Source organism: Patagioenas fasciata, chromosome 8 (genome assembly GCF_037038585.1).
Source record: "Patagioenas fasciata isolate bPatFas1 chromosome 8, bPatFas1.hap1, whole genome shotgun sequence".
NCBI classification, from domain to species: Eukaryota; Metazoa; Chordata; class Aves; order Columbiformes; family Columbidae; genus Patagioenas; species Patagioenas fasciata.
The window spans coordinates 24,334,984-24,354,170 of record NC_092527.1 but is presented as its reverse complement, the minus strand read 5'-3'; the positions used below and the strand labels follow the sequence as shown (position 1 = coordinate 24,354,170).

Genomic DNA, 19,187 nt, shown 5'->3' with positions numbered 1-19,187 from the left:
CTGCACATTAAGTGCTTCCCTGGCGTAAAGCCTTTATGATATTAAAGGGGGAATATAATGATATTTTGGTTATTAAATGCGTGTAATTAATTTATGCACCACTGAAAATAAAGTTGGTATTATGACCCACTCAAGATGCATCAGAAGATGTAAGTCAGACAACTGTTGATAAGTTCTGGTGTCTATGTTTCGTCTAGACTGCTGATTTTATTTTGGAACAATTGCTTCTCCGGCAGACTATACAAATTTAATATTTTATAAACATTGTAATGTTCTGTGCAAGAAGAGTGAGCAAATCTACACAGGCTCTCTTACATCTGATGGGAGTTTAAAGACAGTTTGTTCATACCAGAGCAAAGGAGGTGGATACAGATAATACAGGTGGAGGAATAGATAGAGATTTTGAAGAGACAATGTCTTTGGAAAGTTACTCTGTGTATATGATCTCATTAAATAAACACTAATAAGTCTTAGAAATATCGCCTGGTCTATTTTCCTTTCATACTAGCACAAATGAGGAAATTCCCTTTATGTATAATCAAGTTGAGATTATGTTCCAGTCCTGTAAAGCACGATTTTACCAAAGTAAGGCAAAAAATAATTGTATCCTAAATCCAAATTGATTTGATCTGATTTAAACTTATCCATTCACCTATAATTTTAGAATACTAGTTATAGATTTAGAAAGCTGCATTCAGATGTGTTTATATATATACATATATACACATATGTATACATTTACATGTATACACATACATAAACATTTTTAGGGATATCGCTGTTTGACAACAGATATTGACTTATCATTCAGGCAAGTCTCTGAACAGCCAAGTATACTATGAATTGAGATTACTTTTATAGAACTGTGCAAAATGCAAGACCAGTGTTCTGAATCTGACTGCATTCCTTAAAATAGCAGCACAAGCTTTAGGTCAATGAACCTTAGAAAGAAGAACATAACCCAGAGGTACTGTCTGGATCTCCCCTGCCAGTCTCTCCATCCCGAGTTTTAAAATCCACACAGGGCCAGTACTGCAGGACCCCCTTGCACAGAGATAGATGTGCCCTTTCCTTTTTCTCTGACATCAAGAAGAAAGTAAGAGAGAGTGTTTTATCATAAGAACCCCTAATAAAATAATAATAACTTCATTATGGCACTCCCAGGCCTTGCACTAGTCAGGGGGTTGCATTGCTGTTTGGCTCCAAGACTCACTTTCTCCTGCAGTTTGAAGCCTGCAAGTTCAGCGTATTGCAGAAGGCAGAGAAGGTGAAATGGAGCAGGGGAAGTGCTCCAAGCCGCTGCTTTTTAAATAGAAGCAGAAGGACTCTAAGCCGAGCAAGGCTGAACTTTCTCTGCAGGAGCAGCAGCAGCTGCAACACAAGGAGATAACTAAGCAATATATAATCCCCCACCCCTCGCCATTTCGGTGCCTGTTTAATTTTAATGCATGAAACGTGGGGTTGACATAATTAAAAGTTAGTGCTTCGCAGTGTTGGGTGGCGTTCTCGGGCGGCCTCAGCCCAGGGGCAGCGGCGCGTTTCAGCACCACGGAGAGCGCCCGCCGCTCCGCGCCCTCCGGCAGCCCCGGCCGCGCCCGGCCCGGCCCGCTGGGTGTAGCGCTGTGTCAGCACCTTCCCTGCGGTAACACTGCTGTCAGGGCTGCTAGCACCTTCCCTGCGGTAACACTGCTGTCAGGGCTGCTTCTGGGGCTCCACGTATCCCCCTTCTGCAGGCGCTTCCCTGCAAAGCTGGGACCACAGGGAGAAAAACAAAAAAAACCCCACCAAAACCAAAACACAAACGAAATCAAACCAAAACAACAAACCAAACCAAAAACCAAAACCAAAACAGTAAACTGTTTTAGATCATGGCTAATATTTTTCTGGTAGTTCCTGACATCTAGCTATCGAAGGCAAGCATTCAAAACTAGCTGAAGCTTGAAAACACACACAAAGTAGAGCTACGATATTTCAGAAGAAAAAAAAATAACAACAAAATCCCTTTTTATGCAAAGTCCTTAAGGTCTCTCTTCACATACATTCATTATTACTATTAATTATTAGTACTACTACTACATCAGTATCAGTTACTAGGTCTGCAAGGAAAGGTCCAAGTAAATATAATTCTGGATAGATGTTTTGCTGATTGTGTCTGTCTTAAAGTAGAACTGTTCATGTGCAGCACATGCAAACACACCTCTTTTAACTTTACTCCCATGACAATAAAGCCTAGAACTGAACTGATGAGAAAAATCACTGAATGAACATTTTCCTTGAGAGTACTCAGCTTTGAGGGATCATTTGAAAAATTCAAGAAAGTCCGAATGACTCAAGTTTGATGAAATGGCTCTCTTGCCTTTCCATGTCCAAACACCTCCTTTCCCATGATTCCCAATACCTGACCACAAAATAAGACTAGCAGCTAAAAGGTTATTTTACCCTAATTCATGTGCAATAAAATGTATTTTCCAATTAACCAAATTTGCCGATTTGTCCCGCTTGGACACTCTTATAATTTATAATGTAAAAGTGTTCTTTCTTTATCTAAAGACCAAGGTGACTGCTTTTAATTTTCTGTAACCTCTTTACACTTGATGTTCACCAGACTCATAATGTTAATTGGCTTCATATACGGATCATCAGTTTAATGAAGGAATAAATCCTATGTTGCTTTATGTCCCTCTGTTTTAACAATGATTGCTTTAATGAAGAATGTGACATGTTTGAAATCAAAGCTGCAGGAGACATTAGAGAGGCTTTTTTATGATGACTGAAATGCTTATTTAAAGCTAGAACCACAAAGTTTGCATATTTCAAAAGCTTTATTTTTGTTAATCATTTTCCATAGAAAATACTAACACATTCTTCAGCAAAGAACTTTTTCATTGTAATTGTGAACAGAAACTGAGAATAACACCATTTTGTAATACAAACATCCCAATTAGGTTATGAAAATCTCTCTGATCTAATTTTATACCACTGCAGTTTTTATTTAGAGTTCAAGTAAAACTCCCATTGAGTTTCAAAGGAGTTATGCTTGCCTAAGTTAGGAGTATTTTGATGTAACTAACACATTTCTTTGTAAACCTACTGTATTTTCATTGTTCATGTGTAGATGGACAAAAGTACAAGGGATAAAGAACTGTCAGTTCACACACAAAAGCTCTGGATTGCTGTAATCTATTTCTCCCCATGGGGATTTTAGTATTTCAGGAGCATGGGTAAAATGTAATGAAACATGGGCTCATAGAGGTAGGTGACTGCAAATCAGAGCATCAATTAGACCAAGCTGGAAAGCAGCAATTAGACCCAACTGCATATGCCTGTTATATAGCTACAGCAGGTTTAAAATGTACAAAGCAAATGCATTCTGGTAATTGAACTTTTACATTCCTAGTCACACTTTTAATGAAAGTAAGTTTTTGGGGTTTTTTGTTGTTGGTTTTTTTTTTCTTAAATGGGGGCTGCATATACTGGATATATTTTTTTTCTCATTTGAGACCTGCTATCTGCACTGAAATTACATAACGCTCAGATATGGGAACATGCAACGCAGAAGAGGGAAGTCTCTAATCAAAGCCTGAGCAATCAACAGATTTGGACAGAAATTTCAGGACATGGTAGAGGAAGTGCTTGGAAAGGGAAGGATATTAGCTTAAATTACACACCAGCGAGAAGTCATGTAGTATGCCAGACCCAATCCCACAACCCCTTAGTTTTATGTCCCCACAAGTATTATACTCATTCATCCCAGGTCACACCAAGTTTCAATTAGATACACAGACATCTCCTCTCCCTTCCACCGTATAGTTCTGTGTCAGAGAAAAATGTGTTTCCTCTCAGAGCTGACCAGGACTATAGTCCTATGACCAGAACTGCATGAACATGCAGAAGATAGTCCAAAATCTATACTTTGCCTTCCCTTTCCATAGAGCACAAGAGGTGTTGTTCTCCACTAGCACAAGAGGATTAGTCAGCCAGAGGCTTGTTCAGTAGTAACAGCTCTCTGCCTGGAGCTGTGCCTTTACTAGACCTATGCCCAGTCCCCTTTCCATTTGAAGTGACTCAGAGTGCAGATTTTGTTGAAGTAAAACAACACTGGTTTTCAAATGGATTGTTTGGGTTTTGGGGTTTCTTTTTTTTTTTTTTTTTTTTTTTTTTTTGGTTGTGTGTTTTGTTTGTTTGTTTGATGTAGATGTCATATAAAGATGCTGCTTCTCGGATGTGCTCTTTCCCACTAAAATGAGTCTTCTAACCAAGATCTGTGAGAAAAGACTTCCAAAGAAGCAGCTGTAAGAGTGAGAAAAAGTTTGATTCAATGGGAAAACAGGACTAGGCCTGTCTCCATCCAAATCCCTCTGGAGTTATTTCCAAGGATCTGGATGCTCCGTGATAGAGTATTTCTAGTGAAAGGCATTACTGAAACACTGATAATGGTGTTCACTGAAGTTCAAAGATTTGTAGATTCAGACAATGAGATGGAACAATTTAAATAAGCTGAATATTACGTGAATGAAGGAAAGGAGGAAATCATAATTCATTCTTCAGGTTTAAGAGCAAGGCAATAAAGGGTCATGCAAAATTTAGGGCAGGGTCCTAAAGCATTAAAAAAAAAATCAACTTCAGAGACCATCCATATTACCTTTCAGCCTTTCACCTCCAGCTAAATGATGCTTATCGTTCCCAACATATTTTCTTAAGCGAGGACCACAAAACCCTCTCTCCAACCTTTCCTGTGCCCTCTGTCCCATTTTCTTACCTTAAAATGCAGGTCCTCTTCCTGTCTCAGGCACCTTGGAATATTTGGTGAAATAAGTAGGGAAGGCTTGAGACAGGACTTTGAACTGGAACAGGTTATCAGGCATCGTGGAACTTGAAAGCTCACTTACCTATCAATGAAACATGCATAGACTGCCTCGATGACTTCTGTACGGACAAAGAGCACACAGGAGTTACCACAAACTGCTGATCTCATGACAGTGTGTGGCAAAGAAGGTAATGTTGGGTGGCATTGAGTAGCACAGAGCTCTGGGCATCTGATGGACTTCTTATACCTAAGGCTGTTCTTAATCAAGCAGCAACTGATACATTCATGAGCTGTCATACATTTATGAGCTGTCAAGAAACAACAGGAGAAGTGGAACAGCCATGGTTGTGCTATTAATCAGTTTGTTTGTGCTGCCTGGCTAGATGGAAGCAGAGAACCCTGCTGGCATTCTCTGGAGTTATTTAGGATTTCCAATGTTCAAACCTTCATTTGAATACATTTTTTTAAAGTTAGGTTTATTTTTTAGCCTGTCCTTAGGCAAGTTACATTTACGCTTTCAAAGTTTACATTCACATTTTATACGCATGTTAGAGTTGCAATCACAAGTCTCAGAACACGTCTCTTGCTGCCCAGAATGAGAATGAACATCTTCAGAATATTTTAACTATTTTCTTTTAAAGAAATAAATCTTGATCTTTGAACAGTGAAGCTGTTCACAGAAAACAACAAACAAACAAAACCAACAAACAAAACACACCTGCCCTTTTGACTTTTTGTTTCAAAATGTTCAAAAGGCACCAGTAATGAAGAAAACTCAAAAATAACTTTATATTTTAAATGTAAAATTATGTTGTTGAGATCAGAATAAAAGATTATGGAACTCTGACATTATTTTGAGTAAACTTTTTCTTTTAGCTTTTTGGCATGCAAAAATTTGAAAGCTGATTTACGTGCTTGACCCTGAAAATTCACATGCAATGGGGAGGAATATCTCTGCCCACTCCTGTGCAGTATCTGCTGCAGGAAAGCAGTGAGGTTGGAAGGTGTTGAACTACAGAGGCAGCTGGTATCCTGGTGTGCAGCCATGGTCTGTCCTGTCCATTTACCAAAGACTGCAGCTTTGAAACAGCTTCTGAGCTGTCACATGTATAAACCAATATGAGTAGCCAGATGGTGACTTCAGTGGTCATGGATCTACCTCAAGTGCAGTACATCAGTAGTGGTAGCAGCCTTCCAGGGAGCAAGCTGGTGGGCAGCTGGAAACAGCAAGTGTGCTGCAGCCTTGGACTCCCATCCACCTGTACAACAGTATTTGGCTCCTGAAGATCTCAGGCCAGTTTGAAAATGTCACTTGGTAACTACCTATCATCACTGTTCTGCCAGTGGGACGTTAGTCTTGGGGTCCAGCTCTAAGACTACCAGGCTCTTGTAGGACTCCAGATAAGCCACTTGCGGTGGGATTAATTTGACCACATGTTGGTGTCTGTGTTGTCGATACCTGAAGTTGGGTGAAGTGAATCTCAGCCGCATTTTCCCCAAGTCTCAGCCACCTGCCAGCCCATTCACACAAGAAGCAGTCCAGATCAAAACCTCATGTTGGTAGAAGTCACTACAGTTGGTAATAGGACTTGAACCTGTAAAAACAGCTGAAAACACAGTACCTGTGACAATGTATCCTTGTGAAACAGAAATATTGTTACAGCAATAATAATTATAAATTATATTTGGAAATAAGGTCATCTTATAATCTGGGAGAAATAATCCTAGGAAGTCTCAAGACATCTCAGAAATGATAAGTATATGTTAGTTACCTGTTGATCCATTTTCCACCAGAAAAGTAGAAAGCAATGTTTTGTATAGTTTTACAATACCATGTGAAAATAAATTAACTACTTTCAGTTTGTAATCTATGCAGATATTTAGCCAACATGTGTGAACTTTCTAGGTTAATATATAAGTGTAAAGAAATTCACTCAGGAACTGTGCATTTCCAGAGAAACATTTGAGAATTTTGAAATGTTTTTGCATTGTCATAATCTTAAAATAAACATGAGGTTTTGAAATTTTCTTTATCAAGACAAGATCTCAGTGAAAAAAGAAGCAGAAAAACTCTGTCAAAACCCAGCACTAAAACTAAATGCCACCTTCAGAAAGTTCCCTCAGAGGGAACAACCCCGTATTTCGGGACATGCCAGTGGCTGGCTCCTTAGGTTACTGGGGCTCCCTGCAGATAAGGACTTGATCATACACCCTTGGTACATCTATGCAGTGTTGAAGAGTAACTTGTAACACCCTTTTAGTTTGCATTAGCAAGAGCATAGTCACAAGATCCAGGGAAATACGCTGGGAGTGGGTGTGCACTGGGACAGAGGTTGAGAGATGTGATCAGATCTCCATCTTTTGAGACAGACATAACTCACCTGGACAGGGTCCTGAGTACTCTGCTCTGTCTTTGAAGTGAACCCTGCTTTGACCAGAGAGTTGGACAAAAATAATATCTAGAGGCTCTTTCCAGCCTATTTTTTTTTTTCTGTGATTCTATTTTTGAGTAGTTTTGATAAATAAAGCACAGGAGAATTTTAGAAATGGCAAACTAAATCACTTCTTCCATTCCCCCAACATGGTGCATAGTCCTTTCTGTGGTACAGAAAGCATAAATCTTACTAAATAAACTGAAACAATTCTCAAAATTTGTTTTGGTTGATCTAGTAAAGTTTGATATCAAGTGGATTATCTAATGTGCTTATGTTTGGTTGTTGTTTTTTTGTTTGTTTGTTTTTTAAATTGAGATGATGTTTAAGTTCTAACAGCAAATATCTGTTTCTCCAGTCAATAAATCAGTTTAAACTCCTATTGCCCAATTATTTTTCTTGCAACATATCTGTTCTAATTCTGACTTTGAACCACTAAAACCTTGATGCCTTCCACTTGCAGCCTGGACTCCAGCAGTAAAATAGAAATCCAAGGAGTAGCAGTTGTGACCCAGAATTCAGTGTTTATTCTGAAAATTGTGATTGTTTATTCCCAGCAGCACTTTCAGCCATAGGGCTTTCACTCTCAGGAAAGCTGGCTCAATTTTTAGCTTGATTTAGCCCCAGCAAATTTTAGACACGTTTTGGGGAAAATATACTTTTTTTTTTTTTCCTACCGCTTTTGAGGACATGGTTCCCTGACCACCGGCACTGGCTCAGCACACTCAGCAGAAAATTTGGCATGGACTTACAGTTGATTCCTACACGGAACACAGTAGAGTCTGTACTGATTTTTAAGTACACACACCAGTTTTATGCCGCCTGGTAACTTCGTTTAACCTGACAGTTAACCAAGCAAGATTTTTGTGAGCAAATCTGAACCAGTGTACTGGAATTTATGCTGTAATGCTACTTTGTGTAATGCAGCCTGGATTTACAGAATCACCAGATCATGGTTTCAGCTAGGCCAGTCACTTCTCAGTAACAGGTCATTTTCCCACTTATAGGCAAAACCTACAGCTTTTGTTCTCCAGAACCAAGACAGGCTGTGATCTAGTTCTGAATTAGGGCAGTTAGTATCTGCATAAATCTGTAGCTGCGCACAACCTTGTGACAACAGCAAGTTAGCAGTCCCTCTTATTCTATGAATGTCTTCTAGCAATAAAACCAGTATTTAATTAGCTACTTTAAGGCACAATTGTCTCATTCGCCAAAGGTCAATTCACACCTGCTAACTGCTCTCTTTGGAGGCGAGCTATGCTCAGTGCCAGAAGGGGACATGGCCTAGGTGTGACATACTTTCGCACAAAGCCATTGAAATGCACCCTCTGGATGTGGCAATGTTCTCCAGTTAGCTTGCAGCACTCCACCTCTGTTACAGGTAAGTAGCACCATCCTTCGGGAAGCAGTTTGGGACAAACAAGGAGGATGTCCCTAAACATGAATGCATGTGCCCATTGGTATGCATAAGAAAGAACCTGCATGTGTGATTTTAAGGGGACTGGAGACAATCTGGAGGGTTCGGTATCGGTGCAAAAGCCCTGGGACTTATGATAGGCACCCAGCTTCTCTCTTTTTCAGGAGACAAGTTCCAGAGCTATGAATCAAATACTGTTCTCCAGGGGTCTTTCAAGTAAAGCACGTTAAATGCCCCATTTCCTACATGAACAATAGTAACTACCCCAGGCAGTCTGGAAGCAACTCAAAGCATTCCTAACTGGATGCCTTATACTGAACAAAACTTTCAAGCCTGCAGAGTAGACAGAATAGAGCAGAGGCTTTTCAGCTGCTTACAGCACTGCTGTGCTCCAGCTTCCTGAGGGCAGGCACGTTTAAGTTATCTCCTCCCTCACAAAGGAAACCATCCCACATCAATTTCCCCAAGCCCATCCCTTCTGCTTTACCCACCCCAGGACACGCCCGGCATATCCCTCCCCCCTGCTTTAGTGCCAAGAAGCACCTTCCCACCATCTATACCTCATGAGAGGAGCATCACAGAAACCCCTTAAAACAAACATTTCTACAAACAAGAGACCGTGGAAGTCTGATCTCTTGTGGATTAGTGCTCTTTACCATTAGCTCTCCTCCACAACATACCCAGATCACACCACCATCCCACTGCAGTGTTGTCAGGACCAGGTTTAGCGCTCTGCCCACCATACGCAATGATGAGTGTGACTGCACATACCTCGTGTACCTGGATCTCTTCAGTTTCAAACCCAGGCCAAACTATCATGGGGTTGCACATAACCCTACAACTTTACCATGGGGTTGGGTTCTCTTCCTAGACATTGTCTGAATCTTTCTGCTTCTGAAATGCTGCTTTCCATGTGCCTGTGAGTAAAAAATGCAAGGTGTGTTATTTACCAGAGAAGAATCACACTGATCCCATGCTATGGAGAGGATGCAGAGACCCATGAGCTGCCAGAGATCCAAGCCAGCAAACCCTGAGTTGCAGAGCTGATTGTTGTACAGATGCATCACTGTGAACAGCTAACAGGGCACTCTGCTTCCAGCCACTGCCTGAGCTGGCACAGGCAGCCCCATGCCTGTGGTGTCTGTACCCTTGGTGACGTGTGGAGCTGGAGGCAGGGGAAAGATGCTGCAAGGCTCTCAGTCCTTTGATGTGGGGTTGTTATTCTGTTTACCTCTGAATTCAGTCTCTGGTGTGTTGGCGGCATCCTGCGTATAAAATCTGCAGTCATTTGGTTTTGTTCCTGCACTTCAGAAGGAGAGCTCTTCGGGGCCAAGTGTCCTCCTCCTACGTCTCTGTACAGTATTTATCACAATGAAGTTCGCTGCCAGCTTTGTTTTCTATTTCTGCTGTTGTGATGCAACATGGTATAACAACACACAATCTGAGGAAAAAATAATTTTCCAGGCTGTCCATGCTGAAGACTACCCCTATTCCCTCCAAAACCCCAGCTCTTGCTTTCTGGTATGCCACCTTAATGTATGACATTCTGACTAAACCAAGACTCCAAAGTGTAGCATTTTTTATTTTGGAATTCTTACATGTTTCAGTTAATGAATAACAAAAAAAAAAGTACCTTTTTTTCCAAAAAAAAAAAAAAAAAAAAAAGCATACTTATCCTTAATTGTTATTCTAATTACAAGTTCTGGTGTAGTGTAAATTTCTTCCCTTGGCATTATTATGAATCTCATTTCCCTACAAAGTCCAGGATAAACAATTCCAATATATTTTGTTTTAATTATGAAGATTTAATGGGGCATAATGAGGCTATGTTGAGTGGTGCAGAAAAAATAATTTAATGCGTGCAAAACTACTGAGTGATCCTAGCCTGACTGTGCATATTTCACTTATGGTAGGGCAACACTATGTTGGCTAATAATCAATGTGCCCATCATTTATTTATTAATCATACTTGCTTTTCAATAGAAATTTTTCCTCTTTTTTTTCTTCCTGGTTTCTAAAAGAAGAAGAAAGCCATTAAGAAATCCTGCAAACAAATAGACAATTCTCTGAGTTGAGCAGTGAAGGATGCAGCTGATACATGGTGCTAGAAGCATCTGTCACATCAGACAGAAGACCAGAGTGTGTTGGACACAGAACCTGCCTCAGCCAGTCCGTTCCAAATGCAGTCCGTCTCCCAGCATTATTTGACAGTGAAAACTTCTGGCTTCAGTTCTTAGGGCCCCTACCAAAAGAAGCATAGGTAACATTCAGAAATGACCTTGTCTGGACTCTCACTGTAGGTACATTTTCCCACTCCCAAGGTGTGGTTCCTGCAAGGAACACCACAAATACTTCTGCAGTGAAAAGTGCAAAACAGCAGCCTAGAAAACAAACCACTGAAGTGAGATTATGACCCTTCGTGCTCTCCAAAGTCCCTTTGCCAATGGCACTGAATCCAATGGCTGGGCGCGGCTGACGCAGCCATTAGCACCACCCTGCTACCAGCTTTATTCTGCTTCACCAGCGTGATCATATAGCAAGATCAAAACATCGTGTTGTTTTGCTTTGTTTTTCCCAGCTGCACAGAAGTTTTATGCAGGCAGAGGAAGATTTTGGCCACTTGTCTGGGAATTCTGAACGTGAGGCAATATGGTCAGTGTGGTGACAACAGGCTGTTCTGCAGAAAGGATGAACACTTTTGTTCTGCCATGCTAGGCGTATACAACAGGCTTGAAACATTCAGTCGTACTGGGGTCCCTGTGACTGTGCCATACAGCTCACACACCACCAGTTCAACACATGGTCTGCTGGATGGAGATACAGGAGCCCTATTACAGCCTGTTTCCCTGGCTTGTGGGAATCAAGCCTTTTGCCACTAACAGAAATGAGCTGCATGAACACTCCACTTCCTGTTCCAGCCTGGACTGAGCACCAACTCCTTTGCCTCAACTGCTGCTCCCAGCAGCAAGACCTGCTCTTGGAGCTGTTCTGATATCAGAGTGTCACAGCTCTGCTGATACTTACAAGAGCCACTGCAGCCTTCCAGAGAAAAAAGTAAGCAGGAGAAAACCCTTCTCTCCACACTGACCCACATATGCCATGCTTTTGTTATAAATTCTTGACTTGCTCAGGCTCGCTCCTCTGTTCCACCCATTCCAGACTGTGGTTCAGATAAGCACGTACTTGGCCTACACACATGGGGCACAGTCTTCTCATCCATATATTGTACCTGTGAATAATGGTATTTCTTTTGTCTTGGCTTTCTAATCTAGTGAAATTTCAATGATGGTATCCAAAGATATTACAACACACATGAAAATAAGGCCTTAAGCACCAGGAAAACTGAAACCACCTCAGGTAGGAGAAGTTTAGAACCTGCACAAGGTAGGTTTTGTTACCAGTACCACATGTGACCAACCTCAAGGGCTTTAATCTCTACACCTAACTCAAGTGAGAGTTACAAGAAGCTTCAATGCAAGTTTCATTTCAGGAATAATTACTGGATTCTCCCTGAAGTGAAACACATCTATTCTGCTTATCCACAGTACTCTGACATGGAGTCAGAGGACTTGATACAGTGCCCACTGAAGCCATTGGGAATGTCCTCTCTTGTGGGAAAGTATTTGATTAATGACTCTAGGGAGGACGCTCAAATAAAATAAATAAATAAATAAATAAATAAATAAATAAATAAATAAATAAATAAATAAAATCAGACCAATGTTACATTTATTTGAAAATTAACATTTTATATTACAGATTAAGTTAATACACTTCAAGTGTTTTGGTTTTAAATAAAATTAATTTCTTACAGACATCAATATTTACAGAAAGAAAAACATTTACATGTTTATTTTTTAATCTAATTGGAGTAAAAAAAATCTCCACGAAATTTCTACCCACAAGAGATGTCATGTTCTGTGGGTAGGCAGTCTCCTTCAAGGATTAATGGAGACAAGAAACCTAATTAGGCTTAAGTTACAACTCAATGAGTTGACTGAGGAACTGCAATGGGCTGGTTACCTGCATTAAATTGTAGCAAGACTAAAAGACCATAGGGGGCCTCTTCCCACTCTACGTCATATTCTCCAAGGAAGAATGGAAAGGAATCAGTGGGTACCTTCCATCAAACTTGGCTCAGATACAGGACCAGGCCAGCATCCAGTATGTTCTCACAGACCTCCAAAGCTTAGCGGTCTTCTTTCTTCCTGCTAAACTATGGGGATTCTGACCCAAGTTTTAGGATGCCACTGTACAGTCACTGTAGAAACACACAAAGGCATTTTTTCTGCCACAGAGCCCAACAACCACAACAGAACACAGTGGAAGAGAATACTTTTACAGAGAGGGGGGGACCCTTCATCATACAGATGTGCAGGCCTGAGTCGAAAGCCAAGTCTGCTGATTCCCAGACAAACACTGACCTATGTGTTCCCTCGGATTGGCTAGCAAGTCCTGGGGGGACTTAGAGGCAGGTCTCTGTCTGCATTTTGTAAAGCTGTATAAGAAACAGGTGGAAGAAATGCATTTCTGGCTAATACATGATCTGTAGATGGTAGAGGCCTCTGAGATCAGCTCTGGGCAAACACTTATCCTGAAAGCTCTATGTAGGCGTGTACATCCTCCCTGGATCATGCAGTCAAAACCGAATAAGGTTGTTGTTACTAAAAGACCTGCATCCCATCCTGAACTGAGGCAGGATACCACTTCCTATGAATTCACAGGAAATTCTGAGCCTCAGTATGCAGAACAAGACCTTAATTCGAATGTTCAATTTAATGTGTTTCAAATTCTTCATGTAGCAAGTTCCTCAAAGAGCTTTCCATGCAGGTCAGCATACCCTCCAGAATCCCATGGCTCTTTGAAAGCCAGACTTAAACATCTTTCCACATGGCCATGGTGAGGGCATAAGGATCTGAAGCACAGCTGAGTTTCTGGCTCTCCTGCACTGTAAACTGAAATGACGTCTCCCTTGGTATCTTCAGTGGCAAACAAGGGAGTGAATCCAGGTGCACGCCAAATCCAGACAAAAAAGGGTCTTACTAATGACAACCACACCTCGTTGCCACCATGTCTTTATAATTTTTAAGGACCACGTTCTCTTTGTCATCAAAGTAAAGAAGATTGAGGGACTTCAATTCATCTGGTACACAGCAGGGCGTGCTGACATCTTGAGACAGTTTAAGTGTGTGGACTATGGACTGAACTGCAGCGTGGTTTGTTGCATTTAGACTTTCCCCCAAAGGGAAGAAACAGGATCCTCTGCAATAAAATGCATTGTATCCACTTGGGTAAATAATCCATCCTGACCAGCCAATAGCACGGAAGTCAACGTAGAGTTCCCTTCGATGACACGCTATTACCTGGCTTTTGGCAGGGGGGATTGCAGCGGCTCGAGCTCTTCTGCTCATGCCTGCATTGCTGCTTTCAACGATCGGAGTTTCATGAGGCACACCTGAAGCATCATTTTTGGCAGGGTCCATCTCTGGTTCTGAAAGGAAGTTGTGTGTTAATTTTTCTCAAAAGAAATTTGGTTCCTGAGTACAGTATTCTGCATGAAAGTCTGTTCCATAAATCTACATCAAAGTCTTCAGAATAGATTTTAAAATGACACTTGAACTGTGAAAGTAGCAGAACGGGTGTGCATTCAACTGCCGTTTCAGCCATATTTCAAAAACTGCCAAATCTTGTGTTTCACTTTGTGGTCTGAAAGACCCTAGCTTAGCAGAGATGTAAGGAAAAAGCTCAGTGATATACTAAATACATTCTGTGAACTCAAAAGGCCCTTTTCAGCCCTGAATCTGGTCAGAACGGTATTAACAGTCTTTATACAGCCACTGCTACAAAAAGCATCACACTGAGCAGTGCTAACAGAGGGTGGAGATCACAGCCTTTTTCTCTCTCCAGTGTTCTCCTCCCAGGAATTCTACTCATTCACTTGCAAAACACAGTATGTTCCTGTAAAGCAGTATTTAAAAAAACATTTTTCAATTTTGGCATTTGAAAAAATTACCACCAGGTTTATGGATCTCTGCTAGAGAATGAAGCTTACTGACAATAGGTTTGCTCTCTTAAAGTATCTTCTGAGAAGCCTTGATAAATGTCCTCAAGAACCAGAGGCTGAAAACCACTGATACACGGGCTAGTAGAACAATGTGCGCAGATTCACTAACCACAAACAACAGGCAGGCCTAGGCAGTTTCTTTATTGAGAAAAGAGTATAAATTTCTCAATCCTGTCACAGTATTCCACATAGAGCTTGGTGCTCATTAAATTGGGATCTAGGATTTCATTATAAAAATTTCATTTGGAAAACAAGAACAGGCCAGCCTCACTTTTGGTTTCAATTAGTTTCACCACCTACTTCTTAGTATCGATGCAAGTCCTACCTGTTTTTTTTTTTTCTAATATGCAAATAGAATTGTTTAGCAGAAAGCCCTGCAAACCTAAAATAGAATCATTTTTGTCCCTCCTCCCAACTTTTGCTCTTTGCATTTATCAGGCTCTGAAATCCAGCCTTAGCTGGTTTTACTGGAAGACCAGTGAGAAAGGTAAAACACTGTTTTGTAATTTAAGAGATGAAGGCGTTGTCTCTGATGAAAGGAACCTTTAGTCACAATGCTAATTAGTCAATGGAGTTAAACAGGTGCTTAAAAACCAAGCCAAGGACAGAGAGGTTTAAATTGCTTATTTAACAGCTTCTTCCACTCTTGAAAACTTCACTTAATAACTCTACTTACAGTTGCTTTACCAGCATTTTCACAAAGTTTTCCAGGTCACTGAGTTTTTTTAGCCTAAACCTGATTTACAATTTTCATGCAAACTGCACCACCACAAAAATAACATAAACAGTAATTTTAAATAACATAATAGTATTTTTTTTTTAAATAGAACTCATAGCCCTTCACAATCAAAACAAACCAGATTCCTCGTAGGCTTTTTGAATATTTCCTGCAAACAATATTATTCTAAGTGGAGAGGCAACTTAGGCTGCTGGTGACTTACTAGTAAGAACTATAAAATCAAACTCTGATCAGTGACAAAGCTGAACTTCAAACTTGTTCAACGCTGCAAGTAAATACTGAGATTAGGTACACATGAGGCAGCAGAAGGGAACAGAAGATGGAGTTAAGATTCTAAAACAGAGCTGCTGCTCTCGTGTGAACTTACTTGTGGGAGAGGTCACAAAGCTGGAAGATTTCCGTTTGTTACTGTTGGTGAAGAGGACAAGGAGAGCATTTCTACTCTCCTGCAAAGTGCCCTGGCTCTTAGCAAACTTAACCAGGTTGTGCTCAACTCTATTGTTGAATACATGTGTTGTAGTTATCAAAAAGCCATGGTTGGATCTGCTGTCTCCAACCCACTTGGAAACCTGGTAATGACAGGGAAATTAAAAAATACTGTTTCAATATTCTTCTTACAGCATTACGATTAAGAAATGTTTATATTATGAAAAGGGAACAGGCAACTAACATGCTATGAGAGTGTAAGATAAGAACACATATTATGACAGAAGTGAGGTAACTGTATAGCTGAGACTCAACTGAGTTTACTATTTGAAGCAATAACGCAACATTTAAAAATACAAAATATCATATGTGTTCCCCAAAGCTACATTTACAGGAAGATAATTAATTTCAGAAAATGTACTAGTGAATATACAAGTCTAGGAGTTAAAATTAACATTTAAATAAAACCTCTCTGACTTCAGCCAGGAATTTATTTTTCATAACAATCTTAATAACAGAATAATAGGAACTCCCTAGACTTTCCATACCATTAAAACTCATTTCAATCTAACAAACATGGCATTTGAAGAAAGCAACGCTCAATTAAGCAAATTTACTTTATCTAATCGTTAGAATTACAGACTAATAGATAAGACCAGGCCATTCTCAAGCAGGGCTATCATGACTTAAGATGCAACTCAACCAGCCATCCGAGCACACTGTTCAGTCTGATCACAAAGCGTAGGTAACAATACACACTGAGAGTACAGATTTAAATACAATAAAGCGTATGTTTTAAAACACTTTTTTTTTTTTTTTTCCCCCTATGGAAAAGCATTCACATACTGTTATAGTTTAAGGGTATTTACAAAACAAGGATATTTGAAAACCAAATCTTGAAAGTAACAAATAAAGAAGTCTACAGATGAAGTTAGATGAAAAACAATCCAACCATGGTAAATACCAGAAATACAATGTTAAAACACCCTGCACATCTGTTCTGTAGTAACATCACCAGAAAAAAAAAAAAAAGGAAATTAAAACCTACTCTTAGCACATAATCAATGCCATCTCCTCTAGTAAGCCCAAGGACTAACATGTTATAATCACAATTACATACTTGGCCCAATGCCCCTCCTATCGACTGGTTGGGTTACTCAATCTTCCTCATGCCTCTGCTGCTAGCACCATATAGTCACTTGTCCTCTATATTCAGGTAGCACCAGGTGTACTTTTGAGTGTACAGAGAAAGCTTCTTCCTCTACTGCTGTCCTTCAGTTTGAATAGACCACAAACCCAGCATAGGGGCAATGCTGGAGTTCTGAGCTGACTGTCATTTTAAGAGATTTCAAATTAAAATTAAGTCAAAATTATCTGCTTACTGTTTGTGTGACATTGAATACTTCCCAGCCTTCTGTGTACAGGGACAATAATCTTGATGCAATGAGATGTTTTTTTTGTGGTTTACTTCCACTCTCCAAAAGCTCATACACTTCCACCTTGATGAGAGCAATACAACAAAACAATAAGAAATGAAACCAATTATTCTTCCAGCAAAACAAGGAGGATGAAGATTATGCACATTTCTGTCACATCGTAGCTGTAAAACTGTACTGTCAGTCTAGACCAGGCAAAAAGTAGGTTCTGGACTGTTTAATAGAAAAACAAGTATCACTACATACATCTGATTGTAGATGTGTTCAGAGGTGGGATACTGGGCATTTTGATACTACAGGAAGATATCCTGATCATCCCTTTGCTTTTTGTTTTGAACATGATACCATGAAAGTTTTTGGTTCCTCCACATCTTTGCCTTCAGGTTTGCAAAAAGCCTAACCATGCCTTTTACCAAAGGCACAGATATCAGAGTCCTCACCTGCCATATTTTCCGATGAATCTCTGATTTCTATTATTATTTTTTTTAGAGCAGCTCAAGCAAATAAATTTAAATCCGACTTGGAAAACATCTTAAACCACAGAAAAGTACGGTATGGTTTGAGGTAGGTCTGACATAGGTATCTTTATAGACAGCTCACTGCCATAGTGTGCAAAGTACAGCATACTGCCAGGGCCAAAACCCTGCATCTACTTCTTTGCATGCTGTAGTCAAAGAAAAAGTGAGGACGACAATTAAATAAAAACAAAGGAGATTTACGTAGTAAACGGTTGCACTCCTCATTTTCAGTATTATTATCAATGAAAACACAAGTAAGTGTTTAACTGCCAGATAATTTCCCCACTTACTTTGCAAAAGTGTTTCACGTCAGACCTTCTAGATACATGTGTTCTCTTCAGCTTGAAGACCCTGAACTCGGCTTTCAGCATCTGCTCGCCCTTCTCCATCGCGCTGATGTCGAAGTAGAAGTGGTAATGGTCCACGTGAACTGCAAAAGAGCCTTCTTTAGCAACGCGGCGAGACCCCGCAGAACAAGCTGCACCCCCGCGTGTTCCACGGCAGCCGCGGGCTCCGCTCGGATCTGCGGGGGCACGCGAAGCGGGATGCGCACGGGCCCGGCAGCAGGATCGGTGGCCGCTCCCCGGCTGGGGAAACGCCGCCGCTGCTCGGCTGCGGGGAACGCGCCCTCGGCTCACCTCGGTCCTCAAAGCTGCGCACCACGTCGCCCTCCAGCAGCCCCGGAGCGCGGGTGATGCCGTTGGCGTCGGCCACCTTGTTGAAGAGATCCACCATGAACTGCGGCGGCTTCTTGCGGGGCAGGACGTCGGGCGGCAGCTCCTCGATGTCGAAGACCTCCCGCAGCCGCTGCAACGCCGCCGCCAGGACCTCGTCCCGCGGGCCGGGAGCCAGGGGCAGCCCGCTGATCGCCGGCAGGCTCAGCAGCCAGGCCAGCCACAGCCACAGCCGGCGGGCCGCCATGGTCGGCGGCGCTCTCTCGGGGAGGCGGCCGCAGGTGCCCCGCGCCGCTTCGCGGCTGTGACCGCGCTGGGGTGAGGGGGCAGCGGCCCTTCCGCCGGCCCCGGCCCGCCGAGGCTGAAAGCGCGGAGCACTGGGCAGGGTGCTCAGCCCCGATGGCCGCTTCCCCCGGGGGTGGGCGGCCGCACCTCGCCCGGGCCATTAAGGTCCCTTGAAGGCTCAATGGGGTATCGCGCTCGCTCGTTAATATCAGAGCGGCCGCCGGTCGGGGCCCGGGGCTGAGCCGCGGGGAGGGTGAGCCGGGAGCGGCTGTTGGTTTCAGGGGAAAGCACGTGCCTGCAAAGAAGACCGCACTTTCAAAAACCTTATTTTTTTTTTTTTTTAAGCTTTGATTTGGGGATGGCTGTTTCCTGTTACTGTCGTAGCAATA

The 19,187-nt window shown here is 41.6% G+C and overlaps 1 protein-coding gene across 1 annotated transcript; it reads right to left on the bottom strand.

The window, feature by feature from the left end:
- Window positions 1-13,500: 13,500 nt before the first annotated feature.
- On the bottom strand, window positions 13,501-18,760 carry LOC136104711 (bone morphogenetic protein 7-like). Its single transcript, XM_065843881.2, has 5 exons — window positions 18,478-18,760; window positions 18,130-18,269; window positions 17,268-17,384; window positions 15,827-16,028; window positions 13,501-14,147 (listed from the first exon to the last, which is right to left on the bottom strand). The coding sequence occupies exons 1-5, from the start codon at window positions 18,758-18,760 to the stop codon at window positions 13,699-13,701; spliced, it is 1,191 nt and encodes a 396-aa protein (XP_065699953.1). The 3' UTR covers window positions 13,501-13,698.
- Between the last annotated feature and the right edge of the window lie 427 nt (window positions 18,761-19,187).

Excerpts from the sequence above, each read along its gene's own strand:
- LOC136104711 (XM_065843881.2), bottom strand. The coding sequence starts at position 18,760 with ATGGCGGCCCGCCGGCTGTGGCTGTGGCTGGCCTGGCTGCTGAGCCTG. Across the intron at positions 16,029-17,267 it reads TATTCAATGTCACACAAACA|GTTTCCAAGTGGGTTGGAGA; the intron begins GTAAGCAGATAA and ends TGTCATTACCAG. Across the intron at positions 14,148-15,826 it reads CTTTGTGACCTCTCCCACAA|AACCAGAGATGGACCCTGCC; the intron begins GTAAGTTCACAC and ends ACTTCCTTTCAG.